At 35.0% G+C, this 16,491-nt stretch overlaps 1 protein-coding gene across 1 annotated transcript in view; it reads right to left on the reverse strand.

Annotated features, from left to right (window-relative positions):
• Positions 1-4,258: 4,258 nt before the first annotated feature.
• Positions 4,259-16,491, reverse strand: part of qsm (Zona pelucida superfamily protein qsm) — a 127,967-nt gene continuing 115,734 nt past the window's right edge. The window contains exons 3-10 of the mRNA XM_089648379.1: positions 14,136-14,231; positions 12,656-12,762; positions 11,213-11,352; positions 9,515-9,595; positions 8,696-8,845; positions 7,873-8,020; positions 7,408-7,540; positions 4,259-5,972 (exon numbers count right to left, since the gene is read on the reverse strand). Of these exons, the coding sequence (XP_089504505.1) occupies positions 5,722-5,972; positions 7,408-7,540; positions 7,873-8,020; positions 8,696-8,845; positions 9,515-9,595; positions 11,213-11,352; positions 12,656-12,762; positions 14,136-14,231 (1,106 nt within the window). The 3' untranslated portion in view covers positions 4,259-5,721. The remainder of the gene's footprint in view (positions 5,973-7,407; positions 7,541-7,872; positions 8,021-8,695; positions 8,846-9,514; positions 9,596-11,212; positions 11,353-12,655; positions 12,763-14,135; positions 14,232-16,491) is intronic.

Here is a 16,491-nt window from a genome sequence, read left to right on the forward strand (position 1 = left end):
TTTGTTGTTGTGATTGATAAAGAGTCGTCAACTGACTTGATCCTTTGGGACTTTTGTGTCCTCATTTGGGAAGTTTATGTTTTTTTTTTTATTTTTTCTATTTTTTTTTTTTTTTTTTTTTTTTTATAGTGAATACCTCACAAGAGTCCCAACTGCTCCCGTCTGGAGCCAGTGAGACTATGGCATCCCCAATTGGGGGATGTTGTGAGGCTGAAGGTAAGTGGGGAAGGGAAAGAGGAAGGTGGGGAAAGTACCTGGCTATTCAGATCTAGTCACTAAACACGGCTAAAGCCATTTGGAGCAACGTTTCAATTCTGAATGGTGGTCTTACACCAGGGCGATACTGGTAGTATCTTCCACTCTGGAACGTGCCGCAAATATACTATATATTATTTTTAATTAATTAATTGTGAAATAACACAAATTAATCAAATAAAATTTATTTGCGCACGCCGGGTTCGAACCCGCGACCTTCGGAATGGCAGTCCAATGCGTTACCACTGGACTATGCCGGCCGTCAGTGTCATTCAGTGTCAGTCATGTGACTGAAGGAAGTGGAAACGGAGAAGGGGAAAAGGAAGTTCTGAATAGGGATTTCTCACCAGGAGAATATAATTTGAATTCTTCACAAATCCAATGTATTTTTCATTATCTTAGATTTGTAGGCCATTTTCTTTTATTTTTAGTGGTTTATGATATGATTTATTTATTGTTTCAAAAATTTATATATTGTAGTGTTATCTGCAAAGAAAGATATTTCCCCATAGTCTAATTGACAGATGTAATTTGTGTATGTTTGGAATAGTAGTGGTCCCAGTATGGTTCCTTGAGGAACTCCTGAGTTTGTAGAATTGGGTTGACCATTTACATTGTCTATAAATACATTGTGGTTACTACATTCGTCAAGCTTCTTTTTCAATGCCGTTGTGTAACTTCCACTACTCAGGACTATTATTATATAAGTGGCAAAAATAACCGATAGTCATAAAACATAATTTTCTGTTAAAAATATTATATTATTGTTGGTTTTTTTTTTTTATTTATTTTTTTTTTTTATAGTGAATACCTCACAAGAGTCCCAACTGCTCCCGTCTGGAGCCAGTGAGACTATGGCATCCCCAATTGGGGGATTTTGTGAGGCTGAAGGTAAGTGGGGAAAGGAAAGAGGAAGGTGGGGAAGTACCTGGCTATTCAGATCTAGTCACTAAACACGGCTAAAGCCATTTGGAGCAACGTTTCAATTCTGAATGGTGGTCTTACACCAGGGCGATACTGGTAGTATCTTCCACTCTGGAACGTGCCGCAAATATACTATATATTATTTTAATTAATTAATTGTGAAATAACACAAATTAATCAAATAAAATTTATTTGCGCACGCCGGGTTCGAACCCGCGACCTTCGGAATGGCAGTCCAATGCGTTACCACTGGACTATGCCGGCCGTTTGTCTGAATTCTACACATGATTTGTTCCAATTTTGAAAATAGCTCTTAAATTCAAATCAAATCTGAGTTCATTGAATCAGAGTTATGCAGGATGTACAGACAACCGAAATTAGTAATTTTGTTGACGCAATTGTATGCATCTCACTTTAACATATCGACCCTTTCCCGGCAGAAGAAGCGGCAATATGATGATTTCCATTTTTTTTATTGAATCCGCTTAACCTGTTAACGGCCGGAGCATAAAACGGAAAAATATTAGTGGAACCTAAAGTTTAATTAGCCCAAACAATGTTGATTTTGTTTTTCATATATTTTTCGAAGCATTGAGGTCAAAATCCCATTGTAAATTATCCTAAGAAGAATCATATTAGAATGCTTCCATGTTCTCCAGAGATATCTGCGGTTAAAACACATCCACACGGACTGGCAAAAAATCTCATGAAATGCAGCAACCGGAGACATAATAAATGCATTTTATCATATGATTTTTTTTGAACATGTTGAAAAATAAATAGAAATAAAAGCATTAAGAAGTAAGAAATACCGTCCCAACGGAATTCAGAAATATAAAAAATATTAATGTACATGGTGTTCAGAACTCTTAATACAAGCATATACATTTTGTTTTCGAGTAAATTGAGTCCGAAGTAGGAATTTTTTAATGTTAAATTTGAAAAAATCGGTAGCTGGTTTATCAGCTTTTTAAGGTCTTTCTCTTGTAACAAATAATCTTACCTGTATTTAATACTTCCCTAAAAGGAACTCAAGATATATGTGGGTAGATTAAATGCTTCCACCAGTAATAAAACTCTTATAGCAAATATAAGATTTATTTTATAAAATGCGGTTTCTAAACACATAGCTCTAGGAAATTAATAAATGAAACAAGAGACTCAATATAAAGGTTATATCTCAAAGCGTGTCGAGATAGAAATTCTCGATAGTTAAAAATGCAAGTCATGTCAGTTGAAAATTTTACAAAGAATAAATGATGCTATAAGAATTAAATGGGCGCCAGCTCAGAATTAGATAATTCTGAACAAATTTATATATTATCAGTGTAATCCCTAAGAAACTAAAGTATATCAATCTCAATTTAAAAGGGCCTCTTACGTATATTCAGGGTCCGCCAAGGTCGGTAAGCCTTTCAGCGTTCCTTGTCACACGAGTTTCGAACCACAACTGACAGAACCAAAATTCAATGCAGCGCAGCGCCCTTCAGAGTAGTTCGCAAAACAAAACGGCAACTTGAGAATGCTGACTGTCGGTAAGGTAGGTACTTAACGGGCGAGACTGCTACACTCTATGTGATGTAGATTCACCAGTTAAGAGTTATCGGAATTGTAATGTACCGGAGTTGTAATGCTATGAGATACCGGGCAAAAATATTTGCCTGAAGAGGGAAAGACTGAGAGTATCTCGTGTCCATGCGTTTTTCGTAAAAAAATACAAACAAATTTATTTTTACAAAAATGGACAAATGTTGCTTTAGTTAGAAGCTTAAAAATATTACACCTGAAGAAAAAAATATAGAATTTCAAAGCAATGTTTATGAACACTATTTTGCTGACAAGGTTAAATGTAAAAAATCACTTTTAGCTAACTAAAAAAGAGAAAGAAGAATCATTTTTTTATATGCTAGTTTCGATTTACAGAAGGTCCTATAAAATATGTCTCTTATATTGAGAGCGTTTGTGATAGTGGGTACAAAACTGCGTCCTGTTTTATTTGGGGAGAAATAAGCAGATGGAAAAAGAGGATGCATGTTACTGAAAATTAATGATGCTGCAAAAAAAGTATTACATTTTACTGTGATAGTTATGTAGAACAAAACAGGAATAGTGCCGCGCTAGCCTTGATTTCCTATTTTTTGATAATGCCATATTTATTAAGGAAGTAACTATTAATTACCTTTTGCCAGGACACAACCGTGTCGGTGGGCTCGGTGCCTGCTACAATGGAGTAATTCATTAGACACAGGATAATTTGGGCATCATCTTAATGACCTGTCATAATATCAAACGCCAAAACCGACCCCAAGAAATTACGATGAACGTCCCATGAAGACTTCTTGGATTGGAAGTCATTTTCATTGGATTATGTATCAGCAAAATTGAAGAAAATTAATAAATTGCAAAAAGTCATAGTCAACTATGGATTCTTTACTGATAGTATCAATCAACTTTGATATTCTGAAACCAACACGTAGGTATGTATTTTAATGGAATATTATTATTTTTAACCAAAAGTACTTCAATTTGAGACAATTATCATGTTTTCATCAAATCTTATTTTACGTTATTAAATTATGTACACACGTTTTTAATTTTAAAATATTTTATTTAACACAACCATAGATGTTTAGAAAAACCTCCTCCTGTGAAATGCAATTTTTACGCTTACAATCTTATGCCGGGAAAGGCTCGATATGTTCCTGCATTCCTCCACCCAATTAACTGTTTCTGTCTGACAATATGGAGTACCTAGGTGCCTATATGAGTGACATTGCAACAAGTTGTTATAGATCACCAGTCTGTAAGAAAACCTGTGCAGTGTACACGTTAAGTGTTCCCTCAGTGCCTTTAGTTAGAGTTTATTACGGAAGCTTGACGTGACGACTAGCAGTGTCTCCCAAGGCCATAATATCGATTGAAAAGAACAAGGGTAAGTCGGTATCCTTTTCCAATTGTAACTGTTAACCACAGCTACCCCACTAGTTGTGTTACAGTCCACAATAATACCACAAACTGGTTCGCTTTTGATTATGATTAAAAAAATTAAATCTATGTGAGAATAAATGAAACAATCATAATTTGTTAACAATGCTTTATTTCCTAAAAGTACATTAAAACTTACACACTATTATTGCTTTAGTTTTAGTTAAGGGCAATAGCGAATGAAGGAGTTAATAAACACATTGAGAATAGATTAAACATAATTATTAATTGTTAAGACTAGTAAATTAGACTCCATGCTCGTGGAATCTGTTTAACAGTATGTAAATAATGTAATATGGTCGGCATTTTACAAGTTTTATTGAAGTATCTTTTTAATTGTCAAAACTGTAGAATATACCTATGACAGAAGATTTTGTAATAATCAAATGTATAAGTAGGTATAATAATTATAGAAAACTGTCAAAAAAATAATATTTTGTTATGATCATAAAAAAATCACAAAAATAACAATGCTTTTTTGTAATAATCATCAAAAACTGTCAAAAAGAATATCACAATCGTCAAAAACAGTGAAAAAGAACAATGTTTTATGATTCATAATCATCAAAAACAGTGAAAAAAAACAATGTTTTGTGATTCATAATAATCAAAAACATTGAAAAATAACAATGTTATGTGGTTCATAATTATTAAAAACAGTGAAAAAGAACAATGTTTTGTAATAATCACCAAAAAAAAAACTACTGTAAAATAATAGGCCCTGAGGGAAATTATTTTCTTCAGGGCCTCCTGTGTGGAGTAAATATAAAAAAAAAAAAAAAAAATAACAATGTTTTGTGATAATTTCAAAATTTAAACATACATATTGTGTGATAAATGAAAGTAATAATAATTTTTAATGGGAAATACATAATTGTATGAATACATGAACATGATTGCATGAAGTACGGTAGAATTATTTTATTGATTTGTCATTAATATAAGCCATAATATAAAGAATAACATAAGAAAGATTTTTCAGACATTTCCACAAATAAATATGAAAAAATACATATCTTGTTCTAACAATCGATTGCAGAAAATTGGGACTAAAAAGATGAAGAAATTTGAAAAACATTAGTTGTCGATTCTTTTAAAAGAACGAGTCAAAAGACAAATACATACATTAGATTGAGATTTTGAACTCAAACATTTGCAGGCAACGAGTGAAGTCCTCGGGCTCTGTCGTTATTCAGAAATCCGGAAAAACTTTTGCAATTAATCCGTTGCTTACCGCTGGTCAATTTTTACAACATCTTAAATGATTACAAATTGTTTATACCACTAAATAAATAATACTGATTTGAATGAAAACGGTTGTCGCCAATTTACATAAGACCTTTCAACTTCTAAACTTAAAGGCAGGTTAATAATTGTAAATATTTGTTCAATTTCACAAGAAGTAAGGAAAAAATGAGCTTACTTCAGGTTTGCGTACAACACACTTCTATCGGCTTATCTTTTCAACGGTTTATACTCGGCAGTAATCGACGGATTAATTAAAGAATTCACACAATGCCTGCTGAGTTACAACTTATAAAGAAGAGGGAGAGAGATTTAGAATCTTTTGCTAAATAATGAGAGACTTAATACAGTCAGGACGAGACTTAAGAACGCCGTGGAAGTATTCACTACGGCAGAGTTGACCTCTGGCGCGGTGTTGTCTCGTGACACAACCTGATGCGATTGAGGCTTCTCTCTGACTGTGGCGGCCAGGACTTCTCCAGAGGTGTTCTCCATGACGGCGGGCTGGTCTTCCAACATCTGATTTGCGATCTTCAGGTTGCGGAGGAGTTTGCTGACATCGTCTGGAAATAAAAAGTAGTTATCAATAGTGTATCTAGGATATTTAAATCAAAGTTATTGTGAAGATTCTGGTTGTAATAAAACACAACAAGCATGGTGTCTTTTTATTAGACTGAAATACTCATTATAATGATGGTGTATAGGATTGCTAGGAGGCCAATATATATTCTTTAGTAATGTAAAAGCTTCTCTGACCTTGAGTTAGCCTCATATGCCCATTTCAACTGAAGAACTAGTAATCTACTTTACCAACTAGTTCCTTAATCTATCACCAGAGCCATCCATGCACGGGGACGGGAAGTAAGATCTCAAATATTGCAAAAATCATATAAGAAGTTGAGATTCTAATTGATCATGAACGCAGGTCATCAGGGGCCTCTGTCGATCGCAGGTCCAGTCTCTCCTCGCAATCTTTGGAGTTGTTTTCCCCAACTTTGCGACTGCCAACTGGATGTGCTTTTCCTTGAGTTGCCAGTTTTTTAATTTCCATTTTATCGGTTAAGATTTACTTGCATTACCTATTACTCTTGTCCATGTATTGCCCTGTCTTGATGGTGAGTTTACTCGGCTACCAAAACTGCCGTAGAATGAATATGATTATATATACATGTTAGGTTGTTTGAGCGCTGGTTAAAAACAAAAAGTAGGCTTTTTAGGACTGGTCACCGGTGACGTCATGAGACACGTCCATAGATTCAATGCGTTTTTGGGAGACCCTAACGTTCGGCAATAATAATAGGCAATTGAATCCTATAATTTCTATACCCGCTATATCCGATTTTTTGACAAAATGATCTGAGTATGACATCTTGTTCACATTTTTGCGAGCAACAAGAGGAGCCTAAAATTGAGTTTCAAAACCCTCCTTATCATGACCAAAAACCATGTTAAAACTGCGAGTGAGAAACCAAATCCGCTATATCATACAGAAAGTCACTATCAAAACCCGCTATATCGGATTCAACGAATCACAAGCAGTTATTTTGCCAAAATACAATATGGCCGCCGCTCTGACGCCACGCTCGTATGTCAAAATGATCTACGCGTGAGTTTCTAAACCCGCCATGTCGCCTCAGTTGACTTTCAAAATCACGAAGTGAGTATCAAAATCCGCTATATCCATTTTATTTATCGAAATTACTTAATTATTGCTAGACATATATAGAAAAATAAATGCTTTTCGAAATTTTATTACTCCAATTCATTATATAAAATTTTTTAATGCATTTACTTATGTACGCTAGAGATGTGACAGTTTTTTGCGGTTTTCTCCAAATCAATGAAAGTTGATATAGCGGGTATAGAAATTACACGACTCAATTATTTATCTTGTTCGTTTTTTTTTATACAACTGCATCCTGAAACAGTTCTACCCAAAGTGGTGACCCAAACATTGATAGATTTGATTGATTTTTAAGAGAGTTATTTGATAATTACCAGCTTCGTTATTGTCATCTTCAACTTTGATGAAGGTTGTGAGGGAGATTTCGTACAGTCGGTTGCTTTTTGTTTCTTCGCTGATGGCTCTCCTCTTCCTACCGAAACCGGTGGCTCCATTGCTGCAGGTTGTCTGGATAAAGGTATCAATTATCAAAACAATGTTTGGAGATATGTACACATCCTTGGAAGAAGACAGAACAAAACGGCATTGATTTTTTTTTCTCTTTCAATGTGTTCTAAAAATTAGTGTCTAATCTGTGTAAATTCTTGAAAATTTTGTGAAAATAACAGCCCCATATTTTTTGTATCGCTTGTGAAGGATATACCTTATGGTGTCATTTTTTTTTGCTAGGTTGCAATACTTATTTCCATCCCAAGTTCTGCAAATAATTTGGTGATGAATCCTGTTTCAGCGGACTTGTTTGGTTGGGAGCCATTATCATAGATCAAAAGAGCACTTACCCCTTGGCATTTATCCAGGCAGACTTGGACGGTTCCTCTGAATTGGACGTAGGTTGTGTCGGGGAATTTGAAGGCTCTGAAGCGAGCCTCGAGGGAGTCTCCATCGGTGGTCACAAAGTTGTCAAACAGGTACGGGTCAATGGAGCAACTAAAAAGAAAGACGGACATTAAAATATTATTATTCATTATTTTATTAAAGCCGAGATAGTATACGGATAGTTCCCTTGAGCGCTCAGGCCAAGGGCCCATTGTGCATTTCCCATTTCACCTCATTCTTTTGAGTTTCTTTCCAGGTCCCGTGAGGGTCCCTGTTTTCCCAAGAATCCCCTGGAGGATCCTGTAGCAGCAAGAATTTTCTCATCGGAAGCCCCCCTTTGTTTTGATACCCTGAAGGCCCCAAGAGGGAAGACTCCACCAAGGTGGTTTCAGCTCTTCTCTCCACTCCCCCTAACTTCTCCAAAGGCCCCTAGTTTTTCTGGTTGAATGGTCCATTTTTGGTCCCATTTGTGTCTAGAGAAATAGAAAGTCCACCCTAACAGAGCTCCGAGTGCTGGGGTATCTGGACTATTCAAATCTGGTCACCAAACACGTCTAAAGCCATTTCAAGCAAAGTTTCAATTCTGAATGGTGGTATTTAACCAGGGCGATACTGAGAGTATCAAAAACTCTGCAAATTGCTTAAGCAAAATCTTCCGCTTATAAAGATGGTAGCAGGGTTCAAATATTTTCAGGTTATTCGTAACTCGGGAAAGTTTCTTAAAAGAAAAAACGGGAAAGAGACGCGCCTTTGGATTTCAGTGACGTGCAAGGTAATTTGACTTACCCGTTGAAGACAATGGTCTCCTGCTGGGCGGCCGTGTCGGACACTTGGAGGTGGGACACCATCAGCCCGTAGACAGGCGCCGAGCCTTTGTCCAGGAACACGCGCATGGTCAGGGGCGTGCCGGGCCGCACGGAGATCTCACCAGAAACTCTGCAAAATACAAATAAAACAATTAATTTACCATCGCGATTAATTATATTTAGCTTACTATGCTGTGTTGCACTTCCTCCTTATATTTCCAAAGTTTCAGACATTACAGAGTCCATCATTAAGGCATATTTTCTATACATATTACTCTTCATATAGATTTCTGAGATGTAGACGTTATTTTGCCGTCCGATGACATTTTATTTGAAAAAAACACAGGAAATCATCACAGTCCCGCTAGGTACAACCTAGTGCATCACTTGATACACACTCCTTCTGGTTACAGCAGTACCGTGCAGACGAGACAGAGCTCGTATCAGGTGATTAATTGACAAAAAGGTCTGTCTAAAATCGCTGGTTACAGACTGTGCACATCTATTTAAATTGCCCTTCGTTATCATGTTTCTCGTTTGAGCCACCGTTTCAGACTGCATAATCAATCTTTGCAGTGTCTATCACATTTGTTAGATAACGGACACTGAAAGGCTTTCCGAAATGTTGGTTCAAGAAGGAAAATAAAGTACAGACTGCTCTACATCATCAAATACCGATAGGAATCATCTAACCTCTTGAAACAAATATTTGGAATGGCACCTAAATGGATTGAGCATCGGAACCTATCAAAACATTATGTCGATAGTTGCAGGTTGCAGTGAAGCACGAAGTACTTACTCTTTTCCGTCTTGGCTGACTGCAACTCCCAGCTGAGGTTCTGGCGCTCTCTCTATCAGGCTGGTCGTGATTTCCAGATTCCTGGAAGAACAAAACATTTTAAAAGCTGCAGAAAGTCGTGTAGATATGCAGATATACATTTTGGGAGGTGGGTATGGGTCACCCCAAGTGGTTCGCTACTTTTGATGACTTTGCAAGGGGTGCCTATGGTTTATGGGGTGAGGTTTGTCCAGGTCTTGGCGGCGGATGATTGAGGAAAACCCTTTTACCTCTCCAACCGGACTCTCTTAACCCAACGACTTGGGCCGCGGTGGGAGGGATGAATTTATGGCATTCAATTTCATTTATGGGAGGAACATATAATAAAATTTTGAACCCACTTAAAGTAGTTCAAAGATTGGTAATCAAAGTAATTTTGAAAAAACCGTCAAAATTTTCTACCGAAATTCTTTTTACAATTTTCAAAGTACCTACAGTAGACAAAATGTATCAAAAATATTCAATACTTTAACTTTACAAAGAAATACAGTCAAATACTCATAACTTGCAATTCAATACATCAGCAAGATACCAGAAAACTATTAAAATCCCAAAATTTAACACTAAGCTCATTCAAAATACCTATCTTTATCTAGGCATAATTTATTTTAATAACCTTCCATTAAATTTAAAAAATATCGAAAACATTCAGGAATTTCACCTTAAATTAAAAAATTACCTTAAACTATTATAAGTCCATATTACGTTCACTACTTACATCTAGAAGTAATATTGTTTAAATCTTGTGTTGTTTCTAAATAATTTATTTACTTTAATACTAACATGTACATAATTGAACTAGAATTCCCTCACCAAACACAAGAGCATTGTCTCTTTATGGCGAGGAAAGGCTATAATTTCTATTGTTTTATATCTTGTTAATATCCTGTATTTATCTGTGTAAAAAAAATATTTTTTCTAATATTAAATAAAAAAAAAAAATAAAAAAAAAATAAAAAAAAATAAAAAAAATGGCGTAAGCCAAAAGTCACATACAATAATGTTTATTGCCACCTATTCTGCCTACGGAAATGCTGTTGGAAATTTTTCTGGGGGACGAGATCACCTCATGGGAAATTTATGGTGCAATCAAACATCAATCAAATACTTCCCAATCCAAGAATACCATCTGCACTGCCATGGCTGCCTGGATGAAGACCATGTTCATTTGCAGATAATTATTACTATTACACGTCATTCCTATGCCCCTCACTCCTTATACCTCCTTTCCAGAACCTCTACCACACGGCATCCTCATAGATGGCATAGGCCCCGAGGGAATTTATTTTCCTCAGGGCCTCCTGTGTGGGTACTTAGTGTAGAAAATTATAATTTAAATTATATTAAAACACAAATAACTTTGTTTACATCACTTTAATATTTATAACCTCTACATGTTTCATGAACAAAGTTCACCTCATCAGGAGCAAGTATATACTTCTCTTGGACTTTAGTATATACTTGCTCCTGATGAGGTGAACTTTGTTCATGAAACATGTAGAGGTTATATATATCAAATTGATGTAAACAAAGTTATTTGTGTTTTAATATTATAAATAATGACATCACAAAGTGATAAACTTTCAGAAGAAATTTCAAAAAAAAAATTATAATTTAAAGTTACTGGTTAGACAAGTATGGGGTTTTTATTAGACTCACTCTGGTTCCTGGAATCCGGCAGGTAGGTCCAGGTCCCTCCTCTGCAGATGATGTGGGGGACTGAGGGTGCAGCGCACTGACAGGATTTCCTTGCCAGATACTCCCTCCACTATAATCTTGTGATAGAACACTCGTTTGCCCTGCAATTACACAAAATATCTAGTTTATTCACGTGTCTAGGTGGGGATGTTGTCTGTTTTATCCGTGCTTCAATGCAAGGTGCTCTAACGAACTTGCATTCATTGGAAGACAAAGTAAAAAACTCAGAAAAATTGGCCAGCGGTAAGAATATCATATGTATACAGGGTGTTAAGGGACGTACTTGACTTACTTTAACAAGTGATTCCTGAAATTATTTGGAGTAAAAAATGCAAATGATATTTTGGTCTCCTGCATACACATATCCCTTAACCCCTGTATATATATACAAGTATATACATAATATTTCGTTACTCCTGGACACACTGACCCCCAGATTTCTACACCGAGAACAATTTGTATTGCTTATTCATTAAGGCGATGCACTACGTTGTGTAATATTTTAAATTGAGCCGCTATCAATAATAACCCTTACGTAGATGGTGATAAGGTTTAAATTCCCGCTTAACACCATCTGCCTGTTTTGATTTATGCAAGAAAAAAACATGGCCAAAAAGTGCCTTTTATTTTATTTTGTGGATGTTCAGGCATAAATTTTTTTTTTTCGATCATTTTATAAATAACTTAATTTGCCACATTATACAATAAAATCATAACCGAAAATGGGTTCGTAAGTAGGAGATTTTGAACTTTAAAGCAGTTTTCATAGGCCTTATAAATTATTTTTTTCTGTGCTTATAAAAAAACTTATCTAAAAATACTCGATTATTTCAAAGGCCAAGATGTATTCTACTCGCAGTATTTAATTAAAGCATCTGAAACATTTCTAGGCGACCAAATTTTCAAACCAAAAACACATTATTTTGCATTACTACGTATGGCATCGCCTTAAGAATCTCTTCAAATTATTGCTAATCCAGTTGAAAATGGGATTGCAGGCCTTAAATAATGAATTGACAGGTTTGCACGCGACGTGCATTTGTCTTGATAATATACCATCGTGATAATATTAGTAATTTAACAAAAAAAATATCAGGAAACCTGTTAATTCATTGATGAAGGCCTAGTACAGAGCCAGTAATTTCCAGCATACAATAATTGTTCCATGCAATAGATTTAAGATATTTTCGTAATAATATGCATAAATGTATTTCCAAATAAATGGTATATCAGTATAACAGTATAAAGTGTTTTTATTTTGGTGGTTCCTTGAGAGATGGCCTGAACTAGCGATCCCTGAGATAGTAATAAATATGGCTAGCGTGTTATACATTCTTGTTATCGTTCTGTACAGAACGCGCAATTTTTAATAATATTAGAAGATATTATTGTTGGTTATTTTACCGTGGGTTGGTGCAGTATCCTGGTGACTCCACACTTGTGGACATCTTCCAAGTCTAATCTGAACACTGCTGAACCATCCTCCATGGAAGGCGCGCACGCTGAGTAACCTGGAAAAAATCATGAGATACGAATGTGACAATTTCTGGTAAATGTAACAATCTGCAGTAAATGCTACAACTTATAGTAAATGTAACAGTTTTTAGTTAATAATAATAATAAAACATTTTTTTGCCAATAGATAAATTTTACACATTTTTGAACATAAATTCTATTGACAAAAAGGTCACTGCTCAGCTATGCATTCCGGATCTCTCCGGGAATGCAGATTGTTTTCAGCAGTGCCTCCAATATAATAATAATAATATATACATATTAAGGTTAATGAACAATGAAATAATATTAACAATAAAAACCCAAATCAACACAAACAAATAAAAATAAAAATAGAAATAGTAGGTTTACAAATCAGTGCAAATTAATAATATACTCAACAAAAATTCAAAATAAACAATATACAAAATCGCAACCACATGTAGCTACTTAGCTACATGTTTAAGTATCCCCTTCATTGTAACGATAGCAACCATTGGCAGCAAAGCTTTTTGGCAATGCAACGATGTCGATATTCGAATTGACAGTGGTACTTCGTTCCAAAGCTTTGACGAAAAATAGCTATAACTACCCTCAAACACAGTAATGTTACAACTTATGGTAAATGTAACAGTTTTTAGTAAATGCTATAACTTATGGTAAATGTAACAGTTAGTAAATGCTACAACTTATGGTAAATGTATCTTTTTTTGGAAATTCCACATTTCTTGAAATTTCTTTTTTTTATGTATAAATACTTAAAACAATCTTTTGTAAAAAATTTATATAACCTAATTGCTTATATACATTAAATCCTAATTTGTAATTGTGTAAGAAATTAATAAAATTTATTATTATTATTATTATTAAAACAGTTTGTAGTAAATGCTACAACTTATGGTAAGTCTAACAGTTTGTAGTAAATGCTAGAACTTATGGTAAATGTAAGAGTTTGTAGTAAATCTGACCTAAAACATTGTAATTGTGATTGTAAAGAAAATTCATTGTGATTGTAAAGATAAAATTTGATAGAACATATTAGTCTTTCTTTTGATAATTAAGGTGAGAAACTCAACGTCGGGGGCGATTTTATTCCAACCACCTTCTAATTAATATTTCAGTGCCATTGCCAATCTATCACAATAAAAGTACAAGTGCTTTATTCAAGCCGGAGTTTTATTGATTGAGATAGTTTGTGAGAAAACCTGGTAGACACAACATAAAGATTTATGGCGCATGTAACACGTGACAGTTTGTCACAAATGTAATATTTTTTGGCAATTTATTGCAACAAATTGTGATTTTTTTATTCTTGCATAAAATTTAAAATCTGCCGGTATGCCATGGTGGCTGCCCGTTGATATTAATTTGAAAAGCGTTGAATGTTTACCTTTTAATTGGTCCAGGTAGGCTATCTCCCCATCTCCAGTGAGGGGTACCACCACAGTCATGTTCTCCGCTGCGCAAGTCACTTTGGCTTGTTTACCTGTGGAAAAGAGAAAACAAAAATTAGTTATTACCTACGTTATTAAATAGTGACACAGACACTCCATACAACGCACGTGAGCTGTTCCCAGACAGCAAGTAAGTTAAAAGGAATATACAAGCTAAAATATGTCTATTCTTAATGTATGTTACATTTATCATCACGAATATAATATGTATAATAATATTATCGACTGGTGTGGTAAAGCCCTTGACTCTGTAGAAACGGGCCGTATTACGATTACGTATGTTGTTCCTGTTCTACCGATATTAAAATGGAAGATGCTCCGAGGAACTAGCGTCATTGATCTCTTCGGTACCGGTGCATAGTCGGGAAACACGACAAAAGCGCGCTCATCAAATGTACAAGGTTGACAATTGTCACATGAGAACGGATCGCGAACTACTTGTTCTTGAGTTCAAGTGGAAAGATTTGCCGGCCTCTCTGTTTCCTCTCTCCTACAAAATGGGTATCTTTAAGATCCATGTCCACTCCTTCATCTCCTCAAAAAGTCCCTCCACACAATATCCCCAATGATTACATAAATAATTTTACTCAGGGCTTTCTGTATGAAGTTAATGTAAAAAAAAACGGTGACCGGATAACTCAGACATCAAAATAACAATTTAACACACCTTTAAAAAGTTATATAAAGCCATGAAAAGTGATGGTTAAACAGGTTACTTAGGTAAGGTTTATATATTAGTTTTTTCATGGATTTTAATGACTTTATAACACTTTTTAAAGGTATGTTGAATTGTCGTTGAAGCCACAAAATGAAAACTTTACAGGAGAGGATAAAAACGAATATTTACGAGTTAGTAAAACTAATTAAAAACCTTGAAGTAAAATATTGCAATTCAATTTATAATTTTAAGTAATTTTTAAAGATGAGTATTTTCATCTATGCTTATCTCGAAATAACCTAAAAATAATATTACGCAAAAAATTAGTTTTTAGTTTTAAAAATGCCTTTTTTTTTTTTTTTTTTCCATTTTTTCTGGCTTTCACCCTTCAAGGGTGTTCTTGGCCATCATTTAAAATTATTGAGAAAGGTGTATTGAAAGTTGAATTTAAATATTAATTTTATTTAAATAGGCAAATTTCAAAATTATAATGAAAATTGGAGTCGAGTTCAGACTTAAAAGAGATGAAATGTTGAATGGAGGGGAGGCAATTTTAGTTAAGGCTTGATAGAAGAGAGGATATTTGTTTAGAGAGGGACAACCAAAAAATATGTGATCTAAAGTTCCCACTTCTAGACCACAGAATGTACAATCTGGGGAGTCAAGGACGTGAATTTTAAAAAGATGGGAAGGAACGGAACAATGACCGATCCTCATTCGAATGAGTGAAGAAATTTCTTTTTTGGAAAAATGAGGGAATTGCTGAAACCACGGTTTTGATGGTATAGTCCTTTGTATTGAGGCATAGCAGGCTCCCTTGGATTGACTAGCAATGTGCCAATACTCTGACCAAACATTGCGGGATCTTTCTTTGATGATGGAAAAAATGTCAGATAAGGGAATGTGGTTTACGAGGGTAACAACAGGGTTGGACGCTCCTTGTTTTGCCAAGGCATCCGCAATATCATTACCCATGATACCAACATGTCCAGGAATCTAAAATCAGAGTTACAGATTTACCAGAGCTTTGAATGGATGCTATCATCTCTCGAATAAGGCATACAAAATGATCATCAGGATGAAGAAGAGGACTGGATTTAAGTTTTTGGAGGGAACTGAGAGAGTCAGAGAGAACGAGGGAATGTTCAAAATTATTTTTGATTATATATTTCAGAGATTCTATTATTGCAATGCACTCAGCTGAAAATATTGAAAATTGATTTGAAATTGAATGAAATATTCTGTCATTAGAATTATTGTGGTAAACGTTAATACCTATACCACAGTTAGGAGAGTCGGGAGATTTGGATCCATCAGTAAATAAAAGAGAAAAGTTGGGCCATTTAGATGAAATAATGTCATTGAACATATTATTGACAGTTCGGGCCGGGAGATTGGAATGACTTTTAAAGATTCCGATCCCTTCTAATATTGTTGGGGATAGGGTGACGTGACTATATTTTAGTTTGTATAAGGGAAGTAGATCATTTTGGATGATGTGGAGCTCTGAGAGAGACTTAAAATTTTTACAGATGTCAGGAATAGGTTTAGTTGAAGCTCTGATTGTAGATGAATGGTTTGAGTCAATGAACAACGAGACGCTGGGGATAACCTGATGACATTTAGAATTTAAA

Source organism: Hesperophylax consimilis, chromosome 27 (assembly GCF_061612785.1).
Source record: "Hesperophylax consimilis isolate HC1 chromosome 27, BYU_Hcon_1.0, whole genome shotgun sequence".
Taxonomy (NCBI): Eukaryota; Metazoa; Arthropoda; class Insecta; order Trichoptera; family Limnephilidae; genus Hesperophylax; species Hesperophylax consimilis.